Source organism: Nicotiana tomentosiformis, chromosome 3 (genome assembly GCF_000390325.3).
Source record: "Nicotiana tomentosiformis chromosome 3, ASM39032v3, whole genome shotgun sequence".
In the NCBI taxonomy this organism is placed as follows: domain Eukaryota; kingdom Viridiplantae; phylum Streptophyta; class Magnoliopsida; order Solanales; family Solanaceae; genus Nicotiana; species Nicotiana tomentosiformis.
The window spans coordinates 23,032,487-23,044,619 of NC_090814.1; the positions used below are offsets into that span (position 1 = coordinate 23,032,487).

Below are 12,133 nucleotides of genomic sequence, written 5' to 3' on the forward strand. Positions count from 1 at the left end.
ACAAGCAACCTACTGCTGATAACCGGTCCCCACACCTAGGTCTGCACAATTAAGTGCAGAGTATATTATGAGTACAACAGACCCAATGTACTCAATAAGTATCGAAAATAAACACGACAAGGTAAGAGAAGCACAAATTATTAATGATACTAGCTATCACCTGTGTAGTTTCATCCTTTAAACCGGTACAGAACAATATTGAAACCAAATCATCAAGTTTAGTAAGAAAACATTCGTTTGTGTATGTGTACAATTTCTCAAATACTCCTCTTAGACAATATCTTGGCATATAGAGGTGATATGCAATTAAATCAGATAAATGATCAAGGAATTGCAGGTAAAGATGAAATGTAAAATCCAACAAAACACTGGCCAGATTCCCTCACTTTTCCATATCCGTTCCAAATCACTGATCGATATTCCCAATATTCGCGTGTACACAATCAAGAGAGAAACATGAGAGGGTGACCGTAGGGGGATGGATCCATATTTACACGCAAGCACAGCCAATTCAACGTGTTGCCAGCCGGCGTGATCACATGCTCAATATCATAACTCGCCCGGCGTGGTCACAGGCATAACAGTACAATCTGCCCGATGTGATCACAGACATAACAGTACAATCTGCCCGACGTGGTCACAGGCATAACAACACAATCCGCCCGGTGTGGTCACGGGCATAACAATACAATCCACCCGCCGTGATCACAGGCATAACAACACAATTTGTCCGGCGCGGTCACGACATAACAACACAATTCGCCCGGTGTGGTCACAGGCATCCAGTCCAATCACATCATACAGGATCAAATAAACAAGTATACATGTATGAAATGAGTGAATAACAAATCTCATGCTCCTGGACTGGTATAAATGATATGCTAGAGTGTAGGTATGTACAAGTGTACTATCATGGCTCAAACCGGCAATTTTCATCAAAGGATAACATTTATCAGTTCATTCAGGGATTTAAACCCCTATGTGGCCTTAAACATAGCCCAAATAGCTCACAACAATGTCACAAATGTGCGAAGCATCATAGTTAAAGGTTTAACAGTTAAATTTTAGGCTTATGACAGCCTGAGCACAGCCCTACCATGAATAAATAACCCCGGTGTCCGCACATGAGTTCATCACCATACATGTGTGCACCCAATAGTACGTAGCTATCACGACAATTTAGGAAACTAGTGCCTCAACCGAGTTTAGATAAGATACTTACCTCAAACAAATCAAATCACTCCATTAGCAAGCCCTTCCCATGGGTATCAATATTCGGAAGGCTCGAATCTAGCCAAAAATAACGTAATACTATCAATATAAGCTATAAGAATTGATTCCAAATGATAAAGCTAAGTTCTTTAACCAAAGTCAAAAAGTCAACCCAAAAGTCAACTCCGGGTTCACGTCTTGAAATGTGACAAAATTTATAAAATTCGAATACTCATTCAATAACGAGTCCAACAATACCAAAGTTACTCGATTCTGATCTCAACCCGACCTTCAAATCCTCAAATTATGGTCTACGAAGTTTCACAAATTTTCCCTAATTTTTCCAATCCAAAATACTAATTAAATAGTAAAAATAATGATAGATTCATGTATAACAACCAAAACTTAGTTAGAATCCCTTACCCCAATCAACTCCTTGAAAATCCCTTCAAGAATCACCCAAATCCGAGGTCTTTAGCTCAAAATATGAAAAAATAAAATGGGTTCAAACCCTCATTTTGAAAATTTATAACTGCTGCCTAGAGATTCCTTTTCGCGATCGTGGAAAGTCCCTCGCGATCGCGAAAAACAAAAGAAAGTTGCCCTCAAAATGACCTACGCGAACGCGGAACCACAGCCACGAATGCGATGCACAAGAACTCGAAGCTACGCGATCGCGAAGAACAAATGCGTGGCTCCAGGCCACCCTCCCTTCCTTCTTTGCGAACGTGGTCCACCTCACGCGTTCGCGATTCATACTCTCCTCAAACCCTTCGATCATGACCCATACTTCGTGAACGCGAAGAGTAAAATTCCATCTGACACAAACTACTCTACTCAATCGCGGCACCTCCTCCGCAAACGCGATGAAGGAAACCAGATTTAGAAAAACCAACAATCTCATATCAAGAACATGTGGTCCGAACTCAATCCAAAATACACCCGGGGACCCCAGGACCCTATCCGAACATACCGACAAGTCCTAAAATATCATATGAACTTAGTCAAACCCTCAAATCACATCAAACAACATCGAAAATACGAACCGCACCCCAATTCAAGTCTAATGAGTTATTGGACTTCCAATTTCTAAAACAAATGCCGAAACACACCAAATCAACTCTGATTGACCTCAAATTTTGCACACAAGTCATAAATGACACAACATACCCATTCCAACTTCTGGAACTAAAATCCGAGTCGGTAACAACTAAGTTAAATCTCGGTCAAACTTCTCAACTCTCCAAACTTCAACTTTTTCAACTTTCGTCAATTCAAGCCAAAATCATCTACGGACCTCCAAATCAATATCCGGACACACTCCTAAATCCAAAATCACCATACAGAGCTATCGAAATCATCAAAACTCCATTCCAGAGTCATTTACACGTAAGTCAACATCCGGTCAACTCTTTCAACTTAGACTTCCAACCTTGGGACTAGTGTCCCAGATCATTCTGAAACATCCCCGGAACCAAATCAACCACCCTGCAAGTCACATAACAACAAACTAACATAGAATAAGCAATAAATGGGGGAACGAAACTACGATACTCAAAACGACCGGGACTGTTCGAGTTCGACCCTGTTAGGGGCGTGGCTTTGGTTCTGCAACTGTGCTATCGCCACTTGTTGAGCCTGCTACATTTCGAAAATTAACTGCAGGCTCACCCCATCGCCTTCACCTTCGGGCACTTCTCAAGCTGCTAGCCAGGGTCCCCTACGAACATTGTTTTCGGGATCAGTTGGTAAATTGATGTTGATGGCCACCTGCGAGTTAGCATCGACTAGGTCAGCGGCTGGGACACCATTGGGATCGACAGGAGGCACATCATTACTAGGCATCACATTATTGTTCTCGTCGTTATGGCCTGACTCAACGTCAACGTTCAAGTAAGCAGACTGAGTTAGGCTAACCTGGAATCAAAATTTCAAAGAGTAAGCGTAAAATAGGGTGTGTTATGGAGATTCGTATCAAATCATCACTATTATCCTTAGTCCCACGATGGGTGCCAAACTGTTTACCCGAAAAATGAGTAACAATTAAATTTTTATGCAGCTTAAAGGATATGTGATTTAATTCAGTACGAATGGTTAAGAACAACGGGTAAATAAGTTAAAAGACAATAAGTTTCATACGTGTAAAGATACAAAAGTACTCTTCTTGTGGAGTCTACGCAAATCATGGTAACTTCTAGAAAACTTCCTCAAGGAAAAGAAAATAAAAAATATTAGAAGTTTCTCAATATAGAAAGGTATTTTTCTTGGAAAAGACAAATATAAATTGTACTAAGCAAATTGGAACATAGGGACTAGACAACATGATTGGAAAAATAAAATTTTATTTTAGTAAAATTAACTATGATTAAATGATAAATATATGTATAAAAAGCATACGTTTGTATTCGTTCATTTGACATAAACACAATAAGCTTTTTATATTGAATATATTGCAATGAACCTTTTTTTACAAGTTAACTCTGGAAATATGAGATATGCTTATTTTCCTGTTATATCTTCCAAATTTAAATTTTTTTCATTTTTTATTTGAAGAATTCTCTTTCCCTCTAAGCTTTGGAGCATCCGTATATGGGCCTGACCTTTTAACTGGGCTTTGATTGCTTTTAGTTAAGCCCAATCATTCCTCTCAGTTCTCAAGTATTTCTTCCCTCTGCAAAAGGATAAAAATTCAGCTCCTTTCTCGCTTCCCAGCTCCCATATTCATCAAGGTTATCTCTGCTCATTTTTCTCTGCAACTCTCCATAATTGAATATAAATTTAAATTCTTGAAATGGTTCATTTTTGTTTTAGTATGGTTGTTTTATTAGTTTGAGAATTTTCAAATGCATGAACAGCAGAATTATGATTACCCTTTTTGGGTTATGCTGCTTTTTTGGAGTTATGAACTGACCATGGGTTTATTGAACAATATCAAGTTTGAAGTTCAAAATGCATTCATGATAATTAATAAGGCGAGTTTTTCCGTATTTAAAGAGGAATATCTTTTTTTAATATTTAAAGGTAGTATATATATATATATATATCAATCCTTTTCAAAAAATATATATATCAATCAGCAACAAGTGCTGTAAAATAGGAAGCTACAGAAAATTAAAAGAGGAAAGTATGATGAAAAGTTTAGGGCTATGCGAAGATAAGATCAATCTCTATACATTTGGTTGATAAGGCAAGGGATAATATTGCTAAAGAGAGTGTATAGTAATGGTAATTTGGAAATTTGGGTGATGTCAAACTGGAATATAAAAAATAAGGTTGAGAGATTTAGCAGTCTCCGATAGAAGAACAAAGAATTAAGATTGGACGCTGCTAGGGCTGTTCTGTACCCTAGTGATATGATGCAGAGTGCTGAAACCTACTCTCTCTCTGCTAGAGAAATAACAGCATTGAAAATGGAAAACCTGAAATTTGCACAGGAAACAAGCATTAAATAGGAAAGAATATGTTAAAATGAAAATTCACGAGGAAGATAGAAAAAATGCCAGGGGAGGATAAGGAAGGGTTTGCACGTTATGTGTGTAAATGCTGTAGATTTTGTTTTTACGCTTCTGCTTTTCTTACAGAACTTGTTCATTCTTTGTGGGGACTCAGAGGTTGATTAGGAAATTGTGTTTCCTTCTTTATACATTTTGGTTCTTCTTTGCTCTCTTCTAGGAAATATTTTCATTCAGTTACATTACACTTCCTTTCTTACTCCATCCCAGTCTCACTAATGAGGCCCTCATTTTCTTCTGATACTTTTTCCCATAATGAGAACTTTCCCGCATGTCCTGTACTGTCTGAGTGACCTGCATTACCCTTATGATTATACTATTGTTAGTTGCCTTCCTCTTTTCCACTTTCTCCTTGTGATCGGTCTTTTTTATCTTGTTGTTATTCTTACTTGTTGTCATTACTTTTTTTCATCCGTTCTCCAGCCCAGGGTCTATCGGAAACAACCTCTCGCCCTTCCAGGGTAGGGGTAAGGCTGCGTACATCTTACCCTCCCCAGACCCCACTTGTGGGAAATTACGGCCACGCAAATTACTATGGCTTGTATTAGATCACAAGTTTTAAAAGTCTTTCTTTATTTCTTTCTTAAACTCTATGCTTAGTCAAACACCGTCGCATAACTTGTGATGGAGGGAGTAGTTGGGTTGACAAAAGAAGGAAAAATAGTTTGATAACCGAGAAATCCCCTAGGGCAAGTGATGCACCCTCTACCCTTGTTCACTTAAATATCATGCTTTTGTTTGCAGCAGGGTTCAACCCGAAACGTGCGTCTAACCCACACATCATGCGTTGCGCTCTTGCCAATAAACCCAAGCCTTAGGGGCTAGTTGGTTTGACAAACTTTTTGCAGTCAATTTAACCAAAGAAATTTTGGATCACCATTAGATGTTTTTAATATAGAGTATATGGTAGATTACTGATACCTGAAGTAGTAATTGGAAAGGTTTGATCTTTCATTCTTTTACTTTATGTTTAGGCAGTTTTTGAGTAAGCTTCCTATGGTTTTCTCTTTGAAATTAAGGATAGAGATTGAAAAATCCTTTGCCTTTTTGGATGTTAAAGAATGTTGTATTTGTTTGTTTCAGTACAAGAAATAGGCTCTAAAGCAAGAGTTGATCTGTGCCAACAGCTTTCATTTGTTAAGAGTGGATGTCGAAAAGAGTATCTTTGTATAGATTGGGTTTTTCGGGCTTCATTAGTACAAGTGGATTTTGCTGTTGCATCAAGTCAAAAGAGTGGCATGTGCATTTCTTCCTCCCTCCTATCAAGCCTTCTCTATTACCTTAGATGTCACCCTCCATCTCTTAAGGCAGCGCAACTGACTGACTCTAAGATTCCTTCTGCTACTTGACATTTTTGCTATCTTGTTACGCTACATTTGGACACCTATTTTAATGTCTTATGGAGTTTCCTCATTGATCACGGTGCTAGACATTGTCATGAAATACTTTGAAGTACTAACTAAGTTGCGCGGACTATTCACTTTTGGTGTTGCACCGGTGTCGATACGACATGGGTGTGGGATCCGTACCGGATTTGGTCAACCGATTCTAGGTACTTTGACCAAAATCGACGAAGAAATTCGGGATACATACAATGATTTCTGAAATCAAATCAAAAGCTACGGTGAAATTGAAAAAATAGGAATACGTTATATATAGAAATTTCTATGTCAGTCTTTTTCCTTTTATCTCCTTTTGGGATTCTCCTTTTGATTAATATTTTTGTCCTTCTTGGAATACCTTGTAAGTTTTCCACATAATGTCTCATAACTTGAATATATTTTTATTACTCTAACTTTAGATATTTGAATTATTTTTAGCCGAATCCGGGCACATGTATCCTTACCTGGATTCGTACCCCCAAATCTTAAAATTTAGGTCATGAAGGATCCGACCTCTAGATCCGCACCCCTATCGGACACCCGCACCCGAGTCCGAGCAACTTAGAGTACTAATGCTTAATGAGAAGACTGTATTAGATACTATTACATGTCATTTTGAACTACTTTCAGGCTTTTTTTTCTTTTCAGAGTTAGAAACTGTTTGGCCTCTTTCATCTCCATTAAGCATTTTTTATAAAAAAAAAAAAAAAAAAAATCTAATGGCAGGGTACAAAAATTCAGAAGCATTTGCTGGAGTGCAGATGAAAACACAAATTTGAAGGGGTGACATGTAGAAGAATATCTGTGCAAGTTGTATGCCGGAGACATATTTATAACCAGGATTATTATCGATATCTCCCCAAATATCAATCGTCTGAAATAAGACATTTATAGAGAGTATTGGACCCATGAGCTCTATCTCATCATCCTGCTCTTTCCTCGCACTTACATCACCTCTTCATAGATCAAGACCATGTTTTAGTTTACAACAGGCTCGTAGTTGCTACAAACGATGTGCTTTCAATAATCATGGCAACATTACCATTTCTATCCATGTCCAATCAGCATCCCTTCATCCGTCCCGTAATTTGCAATCCTGCTGTAATGCTATTGCTCCATCAAATGATGGAACGGTATCTGTAATTAATTTTGAAGATGTCATGGAAAAAGACTGGTCATTTCTTGAGTATCCAGATTCCAGTGAAGAGCATAAGGAAAAAATTGATGAGATCATATCAGCAGGAGAGATCACAGAGACTTCTAAGGTTATGATTGCGATTGGTTCTGAAGAATTTGTTGATAGAGTAGTTGATTCATCAAATTGCAGGCAATTGCTTGTCGTTCATGACTCACTTTTCATGTTAGCATGCATCAAAGAAAAATATGATAAGGTTAAGTGTTGGCAAGGAGAATTGATATATGTACCAGAGAAGTGGACATCTTTTGACGCTATTTTTCTCTACTTCCTTCCTGCATTGCCGTTTGAGCTTGGTCAGATTATGGAAGCACTCAGAAAACGCTGTTTGCCAGGTGAATTTCAGTCATATTAGTAAACTTAGACTCTTATTCATGTGGTGTGTACTCCATTTGATTTTATGTTTTCATCAAGACAAAAGCGATCATCTTTTTATAAATCTAAGAGGAATTATTTTTGTTGAGAAAAGGTAACAAATTATATTCCATTAGCACAAAGGCAGTGCTAACTGCCATATTTACAATTCACAAAGAGAGCACAAGAAGTTCCCTAATTCATCTTACAGAGATTCTATGATGTTTAACAGTGATTCTACTTTTTCTCCCAACTCCTCTTTACACTACAAGTGAAATAGAAGCAAGCAATTCATCTTATTGTTGCCAATATCTTCAAAACATCTTGAGTTTCTTTCTTTCCCGATGATCCACCAAACACAAGCTGGAACAGCACTCCACCATTTCTTTTGTCTGACCACTCCTTCACAATTATTCCAGCAAACCAGGATCTCTCCAGTTGATTTAGGCATGATGCATTTCAACCCTTTTATACTCAAAAAAGATTTGCCAAAGTTGATCTGTGATCCGATAATGCAAAAAAAGATAGCTATTACTCTCAGCTTCCCTTCCACATAAGTAGCATCTAGAACAAAGCTGCATTACCCTTCTCTGTGTTAGAGAAGCATTCTTCACAACCAGCCAAACAAAACATGCCACTTTGTATGGTATTTTCACCTTCTAGATGTTTTTCCAATGCCACAATCCAGCCTGCTGACAACTATGTTTCAAATTTCTGTATGCAGATTTCACTGTGAAAGTTCCTTTGATGTGCTTTAGCCATACCAATCTGTCTTCTTGATCTGTGATACCATGAAATTGCTCCAAAGTCTTGTAAAATTCTGCTAGCCTGTTAATCTCGCAGTCATTGATAAACCTTCTGAAGCTTAAATTCCATCCCTGTAGACTCCAGATTTCAGTAACTGTTATATTTTGCTGATGAACCAGGTTGTATATATCAGGGAAAACCTCTTCAAGTGGTCCATGCTCAACGCAGTTGTCATTCCAGAAGGAGGTCTTCACCCCATTTCCCACCTTAATTCTCACATTATTAATTAGGTAAGGTCATAAAGTTCTTATAGATCTCCATACACTAAGACCATAGGGTGTAGATACCACTTTGGAGCACCACTATCCCTCATTCCCATATTTTTCATTGACAACCCTTCTCCGAAAGCCTTTTCCTCCAAGCTGAATCTCCAAAGCCATTTCATGAGTAAGCTCCTATTATGATACCTGAGATTTCTTATGCCCAAGCCCCCTTCTTTATTGCTGATAGTGAGAGTTTTCCACTTACCCAAGTAAAAGCCTTTCTTTTCTCTGTTGCCTTGCCATATAAAGTTCCTTCTTAGAGCATCATTTTTCTTTTCAATGTTAGCTGGTAGTGGGAATAAGGACATCATGTAAGTGGGAAGAGAATCAAGCATGTTTTTTACCAAAACCACCCTCCTCCCCAATGATAAATATTGACTTTTCCATGTAGCCAGTTTTTTCTCGCATCTTTCAAGCACCCCATTCCATATCTCTTGTGACTTGTTCTTTGATCCCAAAGGCATTAAGATAAATTGTCGGCAAACAGCCCACTTCGCATCCTGAAGTGCCTTCCAGAGAGTGAATGTGTAGTACTTCATTTACTGGAAACAACAAACTTCTTCTCCAATTCACATGAAGGCCTGAGACAGCCTAAAAATAGTGAGGATTACTCTGAGATGTCTCAGTTGCTCCACTTTGGCATCATAGAAGATTAATGAATCATCTGCATATAATACCTCCATAGTGCTTGTTGCATTATTAAGCACCTATAAAACCCCTAAGCCATCCATTCTGATTTGCCACTTTAATCTTGCTGTTAAGACCTTCCATTGCAATAATAAATAGAAATTGAGATAGTGGATCTCCCTGTCTCAATCCCCTTTGAGATGGAAAGAAACCTTCCGGAGTGCCATTGATCAAAACAGAAGATCCGACCTTGCTTATACAGAAGAGAATCCATCTAATCCATTTGTTTCCAAACACTCATATCTTTTAACACCTTTAATAGAAATTAATATGGTCGTAAGCTTTTTCAGTTTCTAGCTTACACTATTCTTGGCAGCTTCCCTTTTATTGTAGAGTCCACATATTCATTAGCTATCAAGGCTGCGTCCATTATTTGTCTTCCTTTGATGAACGCCACTTGTTGTTGATCAACCAATTTGTGTATCACCTTCTTTATCCTCTCTGTCAGAACTTTGGATATGATTTTATAAACACTGCCAACGAAGCTTATTGGTCTGAAATCTCTCAATTCCATGGCCTCAACCCTTTTAGGAATTAAATCAAAGTTTGCTTAGTGGTGTTTAAATTCTCTAATAGTTGCTTTATTTTTCAGGTGCGAGAGTTGTGATTAGTCATCCACAAGGCAGACAAGTGGTTGAAGAGCAACGGAAACAATATCCTGACGTGGTAGTCTCAAACTTGCCAGATAAGATGAATCTGCAAAATGTTGCGGCAGAGCATTCATTTGAAGTAGTCAAATTCACAGATGAACCTGGCTTCTATCTTGCTATTCTGAAATTCGAGCCAGAGAACAAGAACGACTAGGCTCTTCTCTTAACTTTAGATCATCTGAGGAAAAGAAGAAGCGGTACGAATCTGTGCTAGAGAGCTTAAAACTTGAATTACATTACAAATTTGCATCTGTTTCATCATCATTTCAGAACCTTAAATGCAAGTAATTATATATAAAAGACCAGTAAAGGCCCCGGCGTTCCAGCTTTGGCAATCATCTTTGATTGCAAAATCTGCTCCTTATTCATTGTTGCATTACCAGAGCAAGTCACTCTTGTGCTGTCAATCTAACTTGTGAGTAGACTGCATCTTGCTTTTTTTTCTTTTCAAGTTGACATTAATAGACTGCATGTTATCGTCATTGGTTTTTCTTATTTTTATATCAAATTAGGGCAGACATGAAAGTAAACCATATGTCAGAATGAAGAACATTTCGAAGGATTTCTGGTGGCTCATCCAAAAGTTGGAAGCTGTTATCCTCCTATATGAGATTGACAAAGTTCCTCTTATTTCAAGTTCTCTTTCCAACTCAACTATGATCCTAGTGAGCGTTGAATTCACTGCAGATAGCCTTCAAACTTGGCCAAGTTCCTGAACAGAAATCAATCAGAGAATTCTGAACGCCATAAAAAAAGTAACTGTCTGATAAATCTGCTAACAAACAACAACTAGGCCTCACTTCCAAATAAGTTGGGTTGGCTATACAAATCCTCATGGATCATGGCTCTCCATTTACATTCATCTCAAGTCAATATTATACAAAACTAAAAAAAAAGTAGTAGAAGTTGTATATATTTTCTATTGGTATATAAATCTCAGCCAAGGCTAAAAGATACATAGGAAGCACAAGACTTTAAATAAATGTACTAACATAAGCCAACTAATTGGTATTGCCCGTGTAAATCTTTTTCTTTTGTTGTATCCCATCTTTCACTAAGTTCGTATTATTTCAAGAGATTGTGGTTTTTCGGGATAACTTTCGTCCACGTGATGTTAGGTTTGTGCATGACATGACTAAACCATCTCAAGTGACCTTTTTCATTTTAGGCCGAATAAATATGGAGACACCTAGAGTTGCCATGGTGTTTCATTAGACACCTTAAGTGGGTTTTGTTCTGATCTAATACCTGTAGTAGGCCCAAAGTGTACAAATCAGACAAGTTTTGCTGAAATAGTTGATGGTGTGAGTTGCACCGTAAGCTCTTTGGTTTGATGTTCCTTGTTGTATTTTGCTAAAAAACTTTCTAAGTGAAAATAGAGTAATTAAGAGATGAAAGTGTGTATGAACATACGTTTAGGCATCGAAAATACTCCTAAGACATCAGTAGAGGATAATGAACACAGGCATTATGTGCAGCTCAGGCTATCAATCATGTCAGCAAAATATGTTGATTGGTACATTTTCGCCTACTACATGTGTTCAAACGGAACAAGGCATGCTTGACGTGTCTAAATGAAAAATCTTGACAACTTTAGGTATATCCGTATGTATTCAGCTTCATTTTATCCTCGATTTTTGCTAGTTGCACTTTTGTAGAATATATTATTTTTATCTCGTCAAATTTTGTATAATTAAATATCCATCTTAGCATACGCATCATTAATGACAATCATCTTGTGGATAGGCATTTTTTATCCTATAACACCTTGATAGCATTTTTTTCATTTCAATCATTCGATTATGATTCAGCAGCCCGATATTCACACCTATATAACATTGCTGGTCTTATAAATTTGCTAACAAAAGATCGAGAAAAATCAATAAACCATGTTTTCACAAGTGTATAGACTAGTTGAAAAGCGGAGAGTAACAAACTTTTATTCTCTAGGTGGAATAGAGGAAAGAATAGAATTTATTTCATAAAATTTATCAGTTATTTACATGTGATATGCTTTCTCGTGTAAGAATCTATAATTTTCTCGTACAAGAATCTTTAATTACATGAAGAA

The 12,133-nt window shown here is 37.6% G+C and overlaps 1 protein-coding gene across 3 annotated transcripts; it reads left to right on the plus strand.

Moving 5' to 3' along the window:
• The first annotated feature begins 3,846 nt into the window (after positions 1-3,846).
• LOC104108495 (uncharacterized) lies at positions 3,847-10,400 on the plus strand. Of its 3 annotated transcripts, XM_009617547.4 has the most exons (4): positions 3,847-3,941; positions 6,833-7,636; positions 8,582-8,692; positions 10,005-10,141. In XM_009617547.4, the coding sequence occupies exons 2-3, from the start codon at positions 7,015-7,017 to the stop codon at positions 8,671-8,673; spliced, it is 714 nt and encodes a 237-aa protein (XP_009615842.1). In that variant the 5' UTR covers positions 3,847-3,941; positions 6,833-7,014; the 3' UTR covers positions 8,674-8,692; positions 10,005-10,141. The 3 variants fall into 3 exon arrangements, with proteins under 3 accessions (XP_009615842.1, XP_009615840.1, XP_009615841.1); XM_009617545.3 differs by lacking the exon at positions 8,582-8,692 and having other exon boundaries at positions 10,005-10,400; XM_009617546.4 differs by lacking the exon at positions 8,582-8,692 and having other exon boundaries at positions 3,856-3,941; positions 6,868-7,636; positions 10,005-10,400.
• Positions 10,401-12,133: the final 1,733 nt, after the last annotated feature.

Coding starts and splice junctions, on each gene's coding strand:
- LOC104108495 (XM_009617545.3), top strand. CDS start 7,015: ATGAGCTCTATCTCATCATCCTGCTCTTTCCTCGCACTTACATCACCT. Junction 7,637..10,004: donor CAGAAAACGCTGTTTGCCAG/GTGAATTTCAGT, acceptor TTTATTTTTCAG/GTGCGAGAGTTGTGATTAGT.